This window comes from Harpegnathos saltator, unplaced genomic scaffold (genome assembly GCF_003227715.2).
Source record: "Harpegnathos saltator strain DR-91 unplaced genomic scaffold, Hsal_v8.6 scaffold676, whole genome shotgun sequence".
Classification (NCBI taxonomy): domain Eukaryota; kingdom Metazoa; phylum Arthropoda; class Insecta; order Hymenoptera; family Formicidae; genus Harpegnathos; species Harpegnathos saltator.
Window position 1 is genome coordinate 426429 of NW_020230511.1, and position 19523 is coordinate 445951.

The 19523-nt window shown below is 38.2% G+C and overlaps 2 protein-coding genes and 1 pseudogene across 9 annotated transcripts; 2 read left to right on the top strand and 1 right to left on the bottom strand.

Annotated features, from left to right (window-relative positions):
• The first annotated feature begins 30 nt into the window (after positions 1-30).
• On the top strand, positions 31-8867 carry Ranbp16 (Ran-binding protein 16). 8 transcript variants are annotated; one of them, XM_011143874.3, is made up of 15 exons: positions 31-203; positions 2229-2542; positions 2629-2795; positions 2955-3179; positions 3336-4206; positions 4348-4633; positions 4711-4855; positions 4937-5084; positions 5192-5351; positions 5443-5845; positions 6029-6191; positions 7555-7632; positions 7716-7903; positions 8058-8185; positions 8268-8367. In XM_011143874.3, the coding sequence occupies exons 2-15, from the start codon at positions 2287-2289 to the stop codon at positions 8365-8367; spliced, it is 3318 nt and encodes a 1105-aa protein (XP_011142176.1). In that variant the 5' UTR covers positions 31-203; positions 2229-2286. The 8 variants fall into 8 exon arrangements, with proteins under 8 accessions (XP_011142176.1, XP_025160934.1, XP_025160935.1 ...); XM_025305149.1 differs by lacking the exon at positions 31-203 and adding an exon at positions 424-1707 and having other exon boundaries at positions 2053-2542; XM_025305150.1 differs by lacking the exon at positions 31-203 and adding an exon at positions 424-1043 and having other exon boundaries at positions 1961-2542.
• A 1511-nt stretch (positions 8868-10378) lies between these two features.
• LOC105184878 (nucleolar complex protein 3 homolog) lies at positions 10379-13412 on the bottom strand (annotated as a pseudogene).
• A 1272-nt stretch (positions 13413-14684) lies between these two features.
• On the top strand, positions 14685-18651 carry Rlip (Ral interacting protein). Its single transcript, XM_025305155.1, has 9 exons — positions 14685-14935; positions 15130-15268; positions 15828-16078; positions 16383-16644; positions 16722-16902; positions 17157-17471; positions 17542-17923; positions 18047-18288; positions 18363-18651. The coding sequence occupies exons 1-9, from the start codon at positions 14851-14853 to the stop codon at positions 18462-18464; spliced, it is 1959 nt and encodes a 652-aa protein (XP_025160940.1). The 5' UTR covers positions 14685-14850; the 3' UTR covers positions 18465-18651.
• The last annotated feature ends 872 nt before the right edge of the window (positions 18652-19523 follow it).

The following is a 19523-nucleotide window of genomic DNA, read 5'->3' on the forward strand; positions in this document are numbered from 1 at the left end:
GGGTGTAGGGTGCGTTTCCATGCGAGTGTTTCGCTCAGCAAAGAGGAGATGGCGCCAAGAGCGGTGAGCGAAACGCCACTCCCCCTGTGGGGGCCCGTGGATCGTCGCATTGGGATAAACATGCGCCGGCGGCAGACGAGATTGGCGTGTGATCCTGGCTTCATTGTAGATAATACGAACTAGCGAAAATGGCGGAGGAACAGGTGAGTCGGCGATCAAAATAACGTGCGTACTTCGCGAATCGGCGCCACGCGGGTCATTGGCGCGACGGAGCGGGTGAGCCGCGACGGAAAATCCGCCGGCGAGAGATACGCGCGGCGAAATCGCGCGAAACTGCGAGTCGCGTCGAACCGCGCCACGTGTGTGTGCGTGTGTGTGTGTGCGGCTGGTGGCGATGGTGGTGGTGGTGGTGGTGGTGGCGGTGATGGTGGTGATGATGAAATGTTGATGATAATGGTTGGTGGTGGTGTTTTACCGTGACATTTAGGGCGAGTTAGCGAGACTCGGGGATCCGGACTGTTGTCGCGACGGATCTGGGACAGTTAGCAGTGCGTACCCGTAAAATCGTCAAGCGTGCGCGCGCGCGCGCGCGCGTGCTCCCGCGAAACAACGGACGGCTTCGAGAGGGAGAGAAGTCGCGGCCTTAAGGGAGAAACTCTGTTCTCTTTCTCTTTCTCTCGTTCGCTCGCTCGCTCGCTCGCGAGTTCACATCTCGCGACGGTCCGTCGAGATATCGCAGCCGTGCGATCGCGTCGCGTCGGTCGAACTGTGAAAATTTTCAGACGCCGTGTTACGCACTCGCACCCACGTTCGTTTCACGTCGAGAAACGGTGGTCCCCCGTGTGGTTCGGACACTGGCTGGATTTTGCGGGACAGTTCGCGGTGGCCGGAATCATCTGATCTACGGGGCGGCAGTTCGCGCGTAGACGTGAGTCCCGCTAACGGTCGTGGTACTTCGAGATAGCACGTTTTGGACGATTTTTATGTGATAAGCGCCGCGCGTTCAATCAGCCCGGCGCGCGATAACTACGCCGTGCGAACTCGTAAGTACGACTCGCGGTGCACGGTTGCGTCGTGAACTCCACATACACACGTATACATTTTTCTCTCCTCTCTCTCTTTCTCTCTTTTTTCTCTTTCTCTCTTCCCCTTTCTTCTTATCTATCTATCTATCTATCTGTTTCTCACGACAGGGAGAGCACGTCACTCCACTCGTTGTTTATCTTGACAAATTTCGTGCCGCGTGCCGCGTTTTGCATTCGAGTCCTCTACTCAGGTTCGGTTTACTGTGCCCGTCATCGTGTCGACGAGAAGAGACGAAACGTGCGTGGAGAAGCGTTCGGCCGAAAAGAACCCCCCACTCGTCGCGCGCAATCCTCATTGTTTGCGACGGGATCGCCATTCATGCGACTACGCACCGTTATTTACAAGCTGTCGGTCGCGCATAACCTAAACTTTCGTAGACGCGCTTTGCGAAATTCCTACGTGTCAAGTGGCACGTGTCTTCTTGGGGTCCTCGCTCGACGAGAGCACCTAGTGCGACTCATGTCAACGGTATTCCGCTTCTTTTTAAGTCTAACCGTGCACGTGTGTGTCGGATACACGACGAGCATCCGCTGTAAGACGTCTCCGTGAGAGATCCCGATGATGTCTCTCGCGATTTCACCGTAGTGGCTGCTGTGTGATGTATGCAGAGAGCTCACGGATGTAAGAGTTATCATTTAGACGACAAGGAAAACAGGGAACAACGATTCACGATATTTATACGTAGGCCCATCGAGAGATATTATCGTAGTAATTTAACTACACATCTCTCGTATCTCCTCGAAATTCTCGTTGCGTACTGCCTGTCGCGAGCGAGATACCTGCCTGTGTATTTCTCTACATCACACTCACACAATTACTCGTCTTCTACACATAATATTTGTAAATTGTGTTAATAAGGTATTACTTTGTATAGTAATCGGACGTTTCGAAATTCGAACGAAAATTGTTACTTGTAAGATACAAAGTGCAACCGTGTGTGCGTGTGCGTGCGTGCTGTTTCTTCAGGTTTCTCTCCCTTAACACCAACTGAATGCGCTCGTAACTTTGAAATCGTGCTATATGCCGCAGGCGTTATGTTACTATATTGTAAAATTGTAAATCCGTTGGACATTAACATAGCAAGTCATTAATAAAGATTTCTGAAGAAGTGAAAAAACGAAATATAATGATGGAACTTTTAGACTTGTCTCGCTCCTAAATGGAAGTATTAAGAAACAACTTTAAACAGTGCCATTAAGAATGGATCACATACAGGAAGTACGGCAGCTGGAGTTGCTATGCAAACAGTTGTATGAGTCACAAGATTCGGCGCATCGAGCTGAAGCGGAGAAGGCCCTTGTCGCATTTCAAAATGCACCAGATACGCTTACAAAGTGCCAGCTACTCTTGGACCGTGGGGACTCGGCTTATGCTCAATTATTAGCTGCCACGACTCTGACAAAATTGATATCACGTTCGGCACAGGGACTTAGTATGCAACAGAGGCTGGATATACGTGAGTGAATTTTTATTTTGCTCGGTTGTACTTATCATATATGCAATATTATATGCACTATTGATTAAATTTATGTATATTTGCAGGAAATTATGTACTCAACTACTTAGCAACACAACCAAAGTTACCGAATTTTGTGATACAGGCTTTGGTTACACTTTTTGCTAGGATATCAAAGCTTGGGTGGTTTGATTCTGATAAAGATGAGTTTGTCTTCAGGAATGTAGTCACTGATGTAACCAAATTTCTTCAGGTTCGACACGCACATACTTCACTTAATGTTGATTAATATTTACACATATATTTATCGCATACCTTTTATCAATGTTTCATAAATATTTATGTCGATGTGTGTGGCGCAAACTTACATGTAAACATTGTCTCACAAATAATACTTTGTTGTAACAATCAGGGGTCGGTGGAGCATTGTATGATAGGAGTACAGTTGCTTTCCCAATTGACATGTGAAATGAATCAAATATCAGAAGCAGATGCAAACAGATCTCTGACAAAACATAGAAAAATAGCAAGTAGTTTTAGAGACACGCAACTGTTTGAAATATTTAGGTTATCGTGTACTTTGTTGAGTACAGCTCGTGAAAATTGCAAAAGTTTGAATTTCAATGACGAAGCACAGGTATGGTGATTAAGATTATATGATATTACTATTGGCATAAGATAAATAATTAATTGCACAAGGTGTCTTGTGTAAATTTAATAATATTTAATACTATATATATACTATAATAATATTTAATAATATTTAATACTTATATACGTTTTTGCTCCTCAGCATGGTTTGATAAGGCAACTGTTGAAGCTTGCACAAAATTGTTTGACCTTCGACTTCATTGGTACATCCACCGACGAGAGTTCGGACGATCTTAATACAGTACAAATCCCGACAAGCTGGAGACCCGCATTTTTGGAATTCACTTCGTTGAAATTATTTTTTGATCTGTATCACAGTCTACCTAATACATTGTCATGTTTAGCGCTCTCGTGCTTGGTGCAAATAGCTTCCGTCAGACGAAGTCTATTCTCCAATACCGAAAGAGCGAAATTCCTGACACACTTGGTCAATGGTGTGAAACACATATTACAAAATCCTCAGGGTCTCAGTGATCCGGGAAATTATCATGAGTTTTGTAGATTATTGTCTCGACTAAAAAGCAACTTCCAACTTGGTGAACTGGTCATAGTGGAGGATTATCCCGAAGCAATACAACTTATCGCTAAGTTCACGGTGCAGAGCTTGCAAATGTGGCAATTTGCTCCCAACAGCCTACACTACCTGTTGACTCTCTGGCAGAGAATGGTGTCTTCGATGCCGTACGTGAAGGCCAACGATCCGCATCTGTTGAACACGTACACTCCCGAAGTAGCCAATGCGTATATCACATCGAGACTCGAGTCAGTTGCGGTGGTAGTGAGGGAGCATTTAGAGGATCCACTGGACGATCTTGGGGTAGTTCATCATCAGCTGGAACAGATATCGGTCATCGGCAGATGCGAGTATCAAAAAACGTGTACTTTATTAGTTCAACTGTTCGATCAAGCGGCAACAACGTATCAAGAGTTATTGACGCAAACAGCAACTCCCACTCAACAAATTGATATTGCAATACAGGAAGGACAACTCACGTGGCTTGTGTATATTATAGGTAAAGAGATCATCCGCTGCATGTGTAATATCGGTCGATCGACTAATCAATAGTATTAAATCAGTAATATTAGTACAAACATGTAAACATCTTCTCTCTTTTCTAATCTTTTCTGATCTCTTTTGAATCTTTCTCTCGTAGGCGGTGTGATTGGCGGCAGAGTCGCATTTAATAGCAACGAAGAGTTCGACGCTATGGACGGCGAGTTGGTTTGCCGAGTTCTGCAATTGATGAATTTAACAGACTCCAGGCTCGCGCAAGGTGGCTGTGAAAAATTGGAATTAGCGATGTTGAGTTTTTTCGAACAATTCCGGAAGATTTATGTAGGCGATCAAGTTCAAAAGAACTCTAAAGTGTACAGAAGATTATCGGACGTATTAGGTCTTAATGACGAGGCTATGGTACTGAGCATTTTTATCCGAAAAATGTAAGTAACGAAGAAAGAACATGTTTCTCGTATTGGATATTGGATACGGAATAATGTGAATGCATTGCAATTTACAGAATAACAAACCTGAAATATTGGGGTAGGAGCGAACAAATTATCTCGAAAACGTTACAGCTTCTAAACGACTTATCTGTGGGTTATAGCTGTGTTCGTAAGCTCGTCAAATTAGAAGAAGTACAATTTATGCTCAACAGTCATACGGTACATGTAGAAGTCTACTATGCTACGAGATAACAATTAATGATGAATAGCGCGAATAACGTATCAAATCTTATTATCCAGAGAGAACACTTCCCATTTTTGGGGAACAACGTTGCTGTGACAGAAATGCGCTGTAGATCAATGTTCTACACGTCCCTCGGTAGACTACTGATGGTAGATTTAGGCGAAGACGAAGAGAGATTCCATACCTTTATGTTACCTCTAACAGGTATAAAAGTCGACGTGCCCCGAACGCGCCCGTGTAACCAGTTTCTCTCGCTGAAAACACGATCTCATGCAAGGAGGCATGCACAATTTCTTCCGGTTTGATTGCAGGTGCGCTGGAAAGTCTCGGTCAATTAATGGGTGCTGCGGACACACCTCTTTTTGCAGCGGAAGAAGCGAAGAAGGCGCTAATCGGTCTAGCAAGAGATCTACGAGGCTTAGCTTATGCGTTCAACACCAAGATATCCTACATGATGCTTTTTGATTGGATGTACGTCTAATGCGTATCTATTTTTATTTTTCTACATTATGTATACCGGACATCCCATACATCATATATTCTCTGTGTGAACTCTGACTAGATACCCAAATTATACGCCGATTTTATTACACGCTGTGGAGCTGTGGCATCACGAACCGCAGGTGACAACGCCCGTCCTAAAATTATTCGCTGAGTTAGTACAAAATAGAAGTCAACGATTGCAGTTCGACGCATCCTCTCCGAATGGAATCCTGTTGTTCCGCGAAGCCAGTAAAGTAATATGTAGCTACGGCAATCATATATTGAATGTCGAAGTACCCAAGGATCAGATTTATCCCTTGAAACTCAAAGGGATAAGTATATGCTTCAGCATGTTGAAGGCAGCCTTGTGTGGATCTTACGTCAACTTCGGAGTATTTAGGCTATATGGCGACGAGGCGTTGGACAATGCTCTTAACACCTTTGTCAAGTTGCTTCTTAGTATTCCACAGAGTGATCTTTTGGTAAGTGTCGATTGTAGTAACATAACGAAAATACAGAAGCTTCTAAATATTATCGAGATTATACGTGGGATATAAGTTACACGAAGCGGGAACGGAGTGTCGATGTGGGTTAATGTATCGTGATAAGTTTTGCAATTATCCATCTCGTGTCCATATGTTACATTTGCATATTACTTTTAATAGGATTACCCGAAGCTGTCGGCAACGTATTATATGTTACTCGAATGTCTGGCGCAAGATCACATGGTCTTTTTATCCACTCTCGAACCTAGAGTTTTTTTGTACATCCTCTCCAGCATCAGCGAAGGCCTTACAGCTCTAGGTGCGCAAAAAGACTCCTACACAGGTCTGTGCGGCTGATTCTATTCTATTACTACTCTCTATATCCTCGACGCCATATCACCACGAGGCTGAAATCATTTTAAGCCACCCAGGCGAATTTCTGTGAAGTTGAGACACTTCGTAATGGAAGTTCCCTTTTCCGTTCTTCTCAGTTCATTGATACCTTTGAGAGACTTCGATTCTCTTGTATAGATTATGTAGATTGTATAATCGTTACACGTACAATATACAAAGGAGAAAAAAAGAGATTATAGCAATGAGTGTTTAACCTTGATCGTGATCTTCAAACAGAGTTTTGCATGTTGATCATTTATTCTTGAAATCATATCGAGGTCATTGACTCGATGAAACATGTAAATTCGATGTAAATTCACGTTACATTAGATGTTACAGGAAATCGAAAGGTTCGCTACACATTTTTGCAGTAGCATTTTACATTCAGAATTATGGTTTGGTCATATTGCCTATATATCACATAGAAATATTTTTTGACGTGTGTCGATCGTTCACTATTGTGAACACAATTATTTAAGATTTTAATGATATTTTTTACATGATACCACCTTTTGAAACTACATGTTTTAATATTTCTTGCTTTTTGCATTATCGCTTGGAATGTAAATCTGCCTATAGATATTAGCCACAGTTGCAACAGTTCAAATTACAAAGAACAGATGCATATATTAAGTATTTTATTAAGCACAATAAAGAAAACCACTGAGAACACCTTATATTAATAACATTGGCTATAAGAGGATTGGAGTGCGTGGAGTCTGGACCCTAAGTATGATAAATTTCGACAAACGACAATCGCATAGCTTATACTTTTCTACGACATGCACCATGAGTGTTGCGTGATTTTATATTTCTATTAGAAATCGAATAATGGGTCTAGCACACAGATAATCAGCCGCACAGCTGGCATACTACTAAATATTTTAATACTATTTTATTAGATCATATTTTGTGATTATACTAATTTTACTAATCAAAAGTTGCATGTTTTATTACAGTATTAGTTTGGACAATAATGCCGCAATGTAGCCTTCGATAGTAAAATGTAAAATTCTGTATTGTTTAGTAATGACTATACAATATGGAATTATCATTAATAATCGTCATAAAAAGATTTTGCATTCTTAATGTGTACTTTTGTAAAAGTCTTTTGTTATTTGTAATTACGCGATCATACGTTAATTTAGAGAAATCTTAGTGATACATGAAAAAAGGTAGGTAGATTTTAGTAAGCTTGCGAAAGAAATGCTGCCACTTTGGTTACGTGTATTTTTGATTGCGTTGTGATATTGTATGTATACATTCGTAGCATCTTATGCGATAGATATATAAACAATATCTTCTGATTTCAGATACTATGGTCTGTACAGGTTGTTGTGCAACGCTCGATCACATTGTGACGTATTTATTTAAACAACTTTATCAAAAAGGTAAAGTCGCAATCGCAAGCGCATCAGTGTACAAATATTGTATCAAATACATTATATCAACATTATATGCTGTGTTAATACAGGTTATCCAGGAAGGAAAAACGCCGTTGTTCCTGGAGGAGGAGATTTATTTCTGGAAGTTTTGAAGCAACATCCTGAAATATTGCAGCAAATCTTAAGTACTGTTTTAAATGTGATAATGTTTGAGGATTGTAGAAGTCAATGGAGCATGTCTCGTCCTCTGTTAGGTCTCATATTGTTGAACGAAGAAGTAAGTTTGCCATTACATTGTATGTATGCGGCATATTTTATTACAATAATATTATGTTTATCATAACATAGCAAGTAAAATAAGTAATATCAGCTTTTAATGATATATCTCTGCGATTGTATTAATATTAATAGTTCCCTTTGTTTATTTGTAGTATTTTAATCAATTAAGGGAAAGTATTATTAGAAGTCAGCCAGTTGACAAGCAGGCAGCAATGGCACAATGGTTCGAAAATTTAATGAATGGGATTGAAAGGAATCTACTCACAAAAAATAGAGATAGGTAAGGGGATGGAGACGATTGTGTTAACAAAGCACATGTTTAAACACATCCTTATCTGACCTGATCGCCTTTTTTCTTGCAGGTTTACACAAAATTTATCAATGTTTAGAAGAGACATAAATGATGCCCTAAAAGGACCTAATGTATCTGCAAATTCTGTCAGTGACATGATGACTTCGTAGTGATACTGCTCTCTCTGAATTAGATTCTTCTAGGCTCTTGCCTGCCAAATGCTTGAATGTGTGTGCGAGTGAAACTAAATTATGGTGAAATTAAGTTTATGGCTTTAGATGAGTATAAAGATAATAAAATAAATACTACCGTTTTACATAAGCATTACCGCTTGGCTTCCTATTCTTCGCAATTGTTTTTTTAACCGCTTAAATACATATCGCATATTGGTTTGTATACTTGTAATAGTCGCGAAATGAAATATGGTTCATTTATTTTCATGACGCACTTATGATTTTATACGCATTAGTGTCTTTAATATATGTATATTCTACCTATAATTGGAATAGAATTAATGACTTTTTTTCTTTTATTATTACCTTTATACTCGAACTTTTTTCCTGGATTAAAAAGATCAGAATTGAATATATGTACTTTGTACTTAGTATGTAACATACATGTTAAGTACAAAGACAATAATATACGATCCTTCATATAATTATAAAACAAATATGTATTGTTTGGTTTCGAAATACCCTCTACATCTTCTTCACTCGTAATATATTTTATTTCTTTCTATTTTTTTTTTTTATAATTGACACATGGAAATATAGTGATTGTGAAACATTAAAGAGAGTGTATGATTTTCGTCTTAGATTTATATTAATGTATATAATTTTAACTGCATATTTATTTGTCAATTCCTAATTTATAGGAAAATTGTAGAAATCGATAATTTTTTATATAAAATTATTTTATGCTTTATGTGTTTAAAATAATGTGTACAAGTACACAAAGAACTACTATGAACATATGCAAGTACGAGTAGCTTTTAATATAATTTTGTGCTAAACACTGTTAACAAAAGTTGAATAACCAAGCAGAATTCAACATTATAAAACTTTTTGTATATTATATATTTTTCGTATATATGTATGCCAAGCATACATGTGGTATATAATTTTAACTAGAAATTCTTCGTACGCAATTTCTATTATAATTTAGGTAGATAGAGAAACATTTCTCTACGTACATATCATTTTGTCAGCAAGTTTTTAGATATATATGCGTTTCTTAGAATAGGAAGCCAATAATGTTTTTATTTACAACGACATGTACCGTTCCATTTTATTCTCATGCATAGCAAATATCCACATTTGTTTAAAGACATTAGTTGAGTAAGAATGCTGTACACACAAGTGCACAGCCTGAAAGCAGTGATTTATAACATTACAGATTCTTGTATTGATATACCATTACAGAAGAGCGAGAGAGGGAGTAAAAAAGTGTGTGAGAGAGAGAGAGAGAGAGAGAGAGAGAGAGAGAGAGAGAGAAAATCGTGCGAGAGCAGAAACAAAAATCACGATATATACACATGACTTAAAATTTATTCAAGTAAAGATCTATTATGAACTATACTATTCAAGTGAGTTACGAATAATGTGAATGATGTACATGAGGATATCATTAAATTTATCATGCGAAAGACTCATTTAAGAATATATAGTTATTATTGTATTATTATGTTATCATTGACATCATGCTTCATAAAAGTTAGACAGATGAACGAAATATAAGAAGATATGAGACGTTAATTAAATGACGTTGCTCTAATTTTCGAATGCAGTAATTTTTAAATCAATTATATATGAGAAGTAAATTTCGAATGATTGTTTAAAAGAACATTGTCTCAACGGTATCTATATTATCGGTCGAACTTCTACAATTGATTGGTTAACATTGAGTAACAATTATCGAAGGTTCAAGTTTCCTCCTCGATAAATAAAGATATCAAATAGTTGATTTTATAACAAAATAGGTGATTCTCTGGGATGGTGATGAGAAAAATCAAACAGAGTGCGTGTTGCAAGAAATATACAAAATATAAAATACCGATTCTCTGTATTAAAAGATATTTAATCATCCTCTTTTGTTATAAATACCGTTACAGAATCTATTGGCTATATAAAAGAAATGAAACATTCCTTTATTTTTATATATACATATATATATATATTCCATTTTTTATAACATTTTACGAATTACTTTTAAAAGTTTCGTAAAAGTCTACATGTTCGCCTGCAAACAAGTCGTTAATATCAACAGCACTGAGATATTGTTCTAAGTTACTTCTGATATAATTATTATTTATCGATGTTTTTTTAATATTCCTGGGAATAGGTACACTAGGTTTAAACGCTACACCCGCAGGGTCGTATTCCGTGTAAAGTTCGTCCGGTGTTCTAAAATTGATAAAACAAACGATATAGAATGCAAAAAAAAGGAAGGAAAACAGATCCAGCTGATTGCTCGTAATAATTGGAATAAAGTGATACGAAATAATATTTTCTATAATCGTGCGAATTATTAGGCAAAATTGGTACTTACAGTTCACGCGCAATTTCGGTAGACATACTACCCTCACCACTCGTAGGTACCGCGTATGCTATATTCTTTGCGAGTGTTGTACCACACTGTGATAGTGACGCTGTAAGAATATGTAATTATATTATCTATCGCTCTCGACTGTTCGGCAAACGAGACAAGAGGTATCGCATTGGATTAAGGTGTACCTGTAACGCAACAATTTCCCACAGCGCGGTGCAAAACGCATTACAATAGTCAGGTTCTAAGATTTCGGATTGATAATGACCGTTTCCGGTACAATCGGTATCCAGTAGAGCATGAGCCGCTTTCCCAAGCTGCATAACTTGTTTCACGATACCGAGTATTCCCAGCGTAACGTTGTGTTGCGACTGCAGAGCCTACGTGCTTATTCTCTTCACAAAGGCTACCGCACGAGCCTGCGTGATCTCTTTTCTCTGATGAATGAGAACTTGTATCAACGTCTTTTGTATAATTTCATTTTCCGCGTGCGTTTTCCCGCAGTGGACGTTCAATAAATTTTTATACAGATGCGCGTAAAATCTACAGCAGAGAATATAAATCGGAAGCGTATAATTTTTCTTATATATAAATATATGTATACACACACATATATATATATATACACAAATATGTATACACATATTTGCATATGAAAGAGTAGCATCGCCGGTTGTTATATACAAACCTATACGGGTCGATGTTCAGAGCTGTACCTTGACCAGATAAGATTGTAAATATACATTGAACACAATGTAGTTGTTCCCTCAATCCCAGGTTACCTTCTTCTATTAATCTATCTATAGCGCCCATTAAATCCTGATAGAAATATTGATGCAGTGCGCGAATCTGAAGTTTATGAAGATGCAAAGCGATATATAATTTAACGAAGTTTCGACACGTGGAAAAGGGTGTGTATGTTTGTGTATGTATGAGCGATCTTACTTGGCTAATCCTTCTAAACATGCGGACAATACTTTGCTATTGGGAGCTTGTTTTAAAATCCTGAAATATATAGTGAATATTATGCTCGTTATTTCTGTCAGCATCTTCTGTTTCGCTTGCTTATCCTCTTCGGCTTTCGTTTCGAGTAACTCTTTCTCCACTTGCTCCAGTTTCTTGTTTTTCTTCCTTTCTCGCCTGCTTAATGCGAGGATCCTCTGTTTGCGAGACATGAGCTTCTTTTGCTTCGTTTCCTCTTCCTTTTCCTTGTCTAGATTCACGTCTTTTATGCGAAGAGATAATAACACCGTTATAACTTCGGGATAGACCGAATGTTTCTTCGCCTTGATATATTGATTTAATTTTCGGACTATCTGCAATTTTTTTAAGACATTTTTTTTTTTTACGACGATTATATGTTAATATACATATTATACAATGTGTCAGTTAAATTATTTTTATTATCATGATATAATCTTACTGTGAGAGACAGTTCGCCTCGTTTATCCTCTTTGAATATTTGTGAGATGCACTGCATTATTCTTCTTCTCACACTGCTACGTTTGTTATCCAGAAAAGGCAGGATGTAATTCGCTATATGACAGAGAAATTAAAATACAGATGAACAATCAGAAGCTCGCACATGCAGGACACAGCTGTTTCTCCCAGTTGTGCTTCTCATTCGTTCACTGGTCGCGCGTCGCCTCTCTTTCTTCTCAAAATCTTCAACATCTTTTCGAGTCTCTGCAGATAGCTGTTGTAACTTCTTAACAATATTGTCTCATAATTCTGTAGAGCCAAAGTCTCGTTTTTTACTAGAATCATTATTATTGATTGAAAAAATTAATAAACACATGTCATATAGTTTTGTCCTTTGTCCATAAATTTATGTACATACATTTTACTCCTTGAGAAATTTGTAAAATATTATATGATGGCAGCAGATCCTTAAATATTTCCAAAAGAGATACCATCGTCAGTTTTCTCACAGTGATATAAATTTCTGGATTTCTCTCATCCATAAAATCTAGCAGCATCTTAAAATTGCTGATATTAAGTTCTGGATTTTCCAAAATGCCACTTGAGAGTATACCTATCTTGAAACGTTTAGATTTCAAAACCTCCTCACGACATGCCAAGAGCTCAATAGTGGATACTGGTTTATCAGCTTTTTCTAGAGTATTCTGAAATTTGCTAATAGATGATAAATCATTCTTCACAGAAATTAAATGTCTCAAATATTGATTTTAATCTTACATGTGCATCTATTTCCATTTCCATGTCACTATTATTTTCTTTATCAGTCTTCTTGCTTTCTTCCTCCTCATTATTATTATTCACAATCTCATTATCTTTATTCGAAATATCATTTTCTTCCTCAATAATATGTTTTTGTATAAGGCCATTCTTTGTTTTTATAGGAAGTAACATGCGAATTGACTTCCCAGCATTGTCTTTCATGATTTTAGAAAAGTTGTTCTCAAATAATTCCTCTATTGATCGGCTATTTTCAATTTTTTTCCTTTTTCTACCATTTTATTCCTTATCAGGTCTACAATAACAAATACCAAATAACATTATAAAAAGTCAAATATCAGCCTATTTTTCCAAAAGGAAAAGCAGTAATATAACACATAAAGGAAATTTTTACTAAAGATCATATGCAATCTTACTCATTGTTCAGAAATGTGTGGGTAGCGACGTTCAGTCGCGTTGCCGCGGCCTGCATGCTATTAGGGTTGTTGATCCGGTGCTGCGTGGCGGACGACCTGACTCCCGTTGATTTCTCGCAGGCGAGTACGCGGTACTCCAGCCGACGCCCCGCGCGTATCCACTAATGCCGTTCGCGGTCGCTATGCGACCGGCAACACCCTCACCGTTATTTCTGCTCGCAGTTAAGATTCGGCCGCCCGGGCGATATAACCGAGCGCGATAGCGAGCCGCGCGCCGTCGCATGGCCCAACGCCGATTGTGGTTTTAATCTCTGGGGTTTGATTTTGTGCGACTTGTAGCGCTCATTTTTACCGACCTGTTCTCTAGGCTTTTCTAGTGAAGTATTGGCGTGTAGTATAGATTCGAACCGCAATATATAATAGCAATAGCAGAGTATACTCTGCTGAGTTGAAAGCGGTGCCGCTATATCCTATTGGGTTGAGGGCTTTACGGTTAGAATCGGACTATTCAGATTTGAGTTCTCTGGGTTGCCACACTTCAGTGGTGCGATTCTGTAACTCGTTATTGGAGTTAACGACAGTTTCGTTATTGTTGCGCAGCTTTTCTACGGTATACAAAAGCTGCGCAACGATAACGAAAGTGTCCTTAACTCCAATAACGAGTTACAGAATCGCGGTACAGGAGCGGCCCTTGGTCGCCTCCATGTGGAACAGGTGAACTCTCTCTTTCCAAGCGTCCATCGAGGACCTTGGATATCAGGAAACGTGACCGTTTCCTTTGGAGTTTGCGAACTCTCTCTTTCCAAGTATCCGTCAAGGATCTTGGCGATTTGACAAGCGACTCGATCGCTTGTCGAATAGAATTTGTTTCAATCTCGAGGACAACTGAATTTCTATTTCATTTTTAAATAAAACTACTTATTCCTAAGGCCTGGCCTACAATACGTGTCCTGTTATTTTTATATTGTTATATTGTTAGACTTGTTATTTTTTTATAAGATATAAGGGGTTTAGGGTTTATTAGACCCATTATTTTTCGATTATAATAGGGGGTCTAGAAAAAGCTAGACCCCTTATTATGGTTTGAGTCTCAGCTAAAAAAAATTAAAATTTTAGTTGAGACTCGAACCAGATTTTACCGACCTCCATAAAATTTAGTCGCGATTAAAATCAGACGTTTACTGACAATTTTTAGAATTGCATTCAGTAGTATTTGTCAAATTAAGTAAGATGGCGCCATCCTCGAATTTTTCCTCTATTAGAAGTAACTGAAAATTATTATTTTTCAAGTTTTCAGCGATATCTAAAAGACGAGGCGTTTTTTGTGAACTTTTAATGTTGTATTTGACAGCACTCGTTGAATTACGTAATATCATTCGATAATTGGTTTTGTAAGATAAAAATAATCGATGTCAGAATAATTGAGGTGATATCACTCCTATACCAAACAAGAATCTGATTAACGTCAAAGCACGTCTGGTACGTCCTGACAGGATGGACTTCGAAAGTCCTGATGTCGAGAAGGAATTTCCTGGATTGTACGCGTCCGAATCGGCGAAGAAAAGCAATGAGAGTGATTGTACGTAATCATTATTATTATATTATATTTTTATTCTCAATGATGGATATGTAACATAATATGAAACACAAAGAGGTTATGCATCAAGGAGGTTATGTCAAACTCGAAAAAAATTCATCTTTCGTTATTGCAGTTATTGCAGTGTTAGAAACTTCCACTAAATAATATTGTCGTTAATGTTTTTCGTGCTTTAGTCAGTGATGAAGGTGGACATGATAAGCATTCCAAGAAAGAACTTTTGGGAGGCAAACGTAAGGACAAGAAGGATAGAAAGGACAGAGGCTATGCGACCTTAGAGGGTGAAAGTTCACCGGATGAAGATCAAGAAACCAAGTAAATTTGCATGAAGCATTATAGCATATTTATTCCAAATTATTATTTCTTACCTCAAATTATACACAATGTTAATATATAATTAATATGTCTTATTATTTTAATATTTGTTACATGTATCTGTTAAATATATACATATGTATATATATATATATCTGTTAAATATATATATGTATATATGTGTATGTGTATATGAGGTTATGTTATGCAAGGCTATATTAATTTTTGTACAGTTAACACATATTTGATAATTAGAATCGTTCGTCATTATTATGCTGTTTCATATTCCTTGTTCATACTGCACTGTCTTCTTTATACTTGCACAACCAAGCTAGATTTCTGAGTTTAAAATGGAAAATAGGCTGATCACAAATGTTTACGATTTAATACTACTGCTTGTTTTAACTTTAATTTGTTCAGTGAACATTTATTTTATCATCAGAACCTTTATAATATATATACAGAATAACAATTGATGTATTAAGATTCACTTCTAAAGTATTTGTAATTTCTCAGTAATCTAATTTGATTTATATATAACTGGTCATTTTTATTACAGAAGTCCTTCAAAGTCAAAGAAAACCAAAGCTTTCAAGTTTCCTTCTAAGAAAGAAAAACGGGAAAAATCACGAGAAAAGGAAGCCAAAGATAAAGATACTGAGAAAGATAAAGATAAAAAGAAAAAGGACAAAGATGAAAAAGATATGGATAAGGAAAAGCGGAAAGATAAGGATAAAGAAAAGTCCAAGCAGAAGTTGAAAGATCGTAAGAAAGGGAAACATGCTAGTAGTGAGGGTTTGGATATTGGTGGTAAGATTCAGAGAAATTTACACAGTAACATTTTGATGGCCATTCTTATTTCAGAAATAATTCCGATTGTCAGTAGATTTCGAGAGGTTGTGTAGACAGTACCTAAAGAAATAAACATCCATTTCCTTTGAGTTTTATATAGCTATAATGTTATAATTATAAGCTATTATTATTATAAACATTTCTTTATAAAATGTTACTTGTGTTAGCGAAGTAAATTTATGTGCATGTGACAGTGTTAAAATAGATTTGATCTCGTTAATCATACTGGTGCTTATTTGACATATGTGTTATATTTTCTCAGAAGAGCAACCAGTTTTCGGCGTTAGTCTTCATTTAGCGGTCGAGAGAAGTTGTTGTCACGATGGAATAGAGCTACCTTTGGTGGTGCGGGATTGTATCGACTACGTGGAAGAGCACGGGATGAATGTGGAGGGCCTGTATAAAGTTCCCGGCGTGAAGTCGAAGGTCCAGCATCTGAAGAAGCTATATAACTACCGGGAGACAGTGAACATATCTGAATTCGAACCCACGGTAGCTACGAGCTTATTGATACTCTTTCTTAGGTTTGTATCTTGAAAGGTTCTATCTCGTCACCATGTGTTTTAAGATCAAACGAAAAAGTGGCATTGTGGTGATGTAGAGAGCTGCCAGAGCCTGTGCTGGAGAATAGCGAAACGATATCGCGCTTCGAACAGGCCGCATCGACCAAGGACGTCGCGCAACGAGAGTCGCAATTGGCGCAGCTCACGCAGCAGCTACCGGAATGCAACAGGGTCCTTCTGGCGTGGGTCACGTTGCATTTGGATCATGTCACAGCGCGAGTACGTTTCGAAAACTATCAGATACGATTTTCTCACATGGTATCTTTTCAGTCAATTTCTATTACTCAAGGTAGACTCGTCGTTGGCATCTTTTTTTCTCATTTAGGAGAATCATCTCTTTAAGAATGTTCAAAATTCACTGTACTTGAAATGGAATTGAAAAGGGAAATGATATAAACCCGTTTCATTGATCTGTGTGCGATATCTCAACGCCTTTATCGTTGAATTTTTGACGATATCTTTCATGATTGTAGGAGAAGACGACAAAGATGAACGCGCAGACAATCTCGATGACACTAAGTCCAGTGCTGCAAATGAGTCATAGGTTGCTGTTGGCTTTCTTATTCCATTGCAAAGCTCTGTTTCCGAATGTGCAATTAACAAAATACGTCCCGCCGCTGTCGTCCGGTAGCACCAATCTGCCAGACACCGTGGAGGGTATAACCGCGGAGTTGTCCAAGCAAGAATCTTTACTTTCCCAGATTCACATGCAAATGAATGCTGGCTTTGTAACGAAGTCGCGTGAAGAGCAATTGTGGGAGGTTCAACGGATGATAACGCAGTTGAAGGTAAAACTGCGAGAAAGCTCTTGGAAAATCTTATATATACACATGCGACATATCTTGCTTTTCTTCGCAGAGAAAATACAAAACGGTTCAAAAATTGGAAGGTGCTACAATGCAAAAGAGCTTGGACGAGGAGGTGAAGTCGACCGAGAATATTCCTCTCGAGTCTATCTTGCAAAAGCCAAAGAATGCGGATGAGGATTCCGCACAGACGAAACACGATGCTCAAATATCGTCCAACTTGACATTGTTGAAGAAAGATAGTAAACAGCATGCTGTAGAAGAGGCGAAGGAGAAGTCAACCTACGCGACAGGAACGAGTACGACAAGCACGACGCAGAATGAACAGGGCATGAACGTGCAGGAAAAAGACACAGTTGATTCTGTGGAAACGGCAGTAGTTACTCCGCAGTCGAGAGAACCTGAGGATGTGACATCTAACGATAAGGCGAATGGTACGTGACGATTCACAGTATGTTTAGTTTCCAACGATTTAAGTAAAAAATCTTAAGTATATTTAAGAACATACATCTTTAATTAAATTAAAAAACAAAGTACATCTGTAATTTGATGCGCAGAACCCGAAGAGGAAGATGTTATCGATAAGTTGAGAGAAAGCTTGATCCATGAGGAGCTGTTGAATATGCAGGCGTTACTGAAGTCTCGAATCAGTCAGGAGAGGAACGAGATCAAACGACTGATGGAAATGCTCACAGAGCGTGGCTCGGAAAAGAAGAAGCCCAGGGAAAGGATACATTCTCCTAACGAGGCTGAAATGACGGCAATGATTCAGCTAGTCAAAGAGAATCAGTTGCTCGAAGTATGTGCTTTCTCCTTCTACATTATATTTTCCTGTTGCACCTACGTATTTACGCGCTATTTCTTCCGTTGCAGAAGAAGATGACGACACTGATACGCAGTATTATCGAGGAGAAAGACGCTTGTGTGGAACTGCGTGTTCAATTGGCGGTACATCAGTTGATGGCTAAGACTTGATCACAAACTTGCTAGTGACTCATCAGATCAGAATTAATCTGTATACATTACGAAGATACGATCTGACATTACGTTTTTGCACATAATGACCGTATAGTTTATAACATGTTACAACTACCGCATGTACCATGCATGATTAAAAATCGTTCTATTCTGTGAAGTAATAAAGCTATACATGCGTGAGAGATGTGTAGCTAAACATTTTTATCACCTTTTACATGGTTAAGCTTTTTAGCTTAATATCCCAAAGTACGAATTATAGATATATACAACTGATATAATTATCCTTTTCTTTAATTTACATGTTCTCAATAATTTTAATATAAGCAGTCGTTTGTCTTTTTCTAATTTCTTGCTATTTTTGTAGGAAAGTAGCCAGAGAGGAACATGAAAGCGGTGAACACAGCGTTTTCGGCGACACCAACTTTCCGCATTGGGAAAGTGCGCGCCATCTGCATCCATTTTGAGAGGGGAACTACGATACTACATCCATTTTCAGGTTTCGGCGGTAAAACCTGCATGTGGTGGCAGTCCGTGCTACATCCACTTTCAGGCGGTTTATGTCCGTATTACAATCATAATGGGTGCGTTCAGGAAGCTCGCTATCACGCTACCAATGCAAATGCTACCAAGTCTTCATGGAGCCAATAGCGCGATAGTGATAGTGAGTTTCATAAACAGCAGTAGTGCAGCGCCACAGAGAGAGAGAGAGAGAGAGAGATATCATATACTTATTTAAAAATTATTGTGATCAAATAAAAATTATAAGAGTCTTTTGTTCGCCTCCGCATATAAACACCGCATATAAAAACCGCATAACACCGTTCTGTGCTCGTAAGGCACCACTTTTTGATAATTTAATTTGGAAATTCTCTTTTGTCTCTACATCGTAAAGGCTGATCTCTATACAATTCATAACTGTAGCACTCAAGAAAAATAAATTCAAGCGTAAATTTAATTTGTAAATGTCGCGTCGAAAGTTACAGAAAGACCACCATTAATATCTAAAAATGTTCGGGAAGCAAACACAACACTAACTCTATCTTCACACTCGGAAAG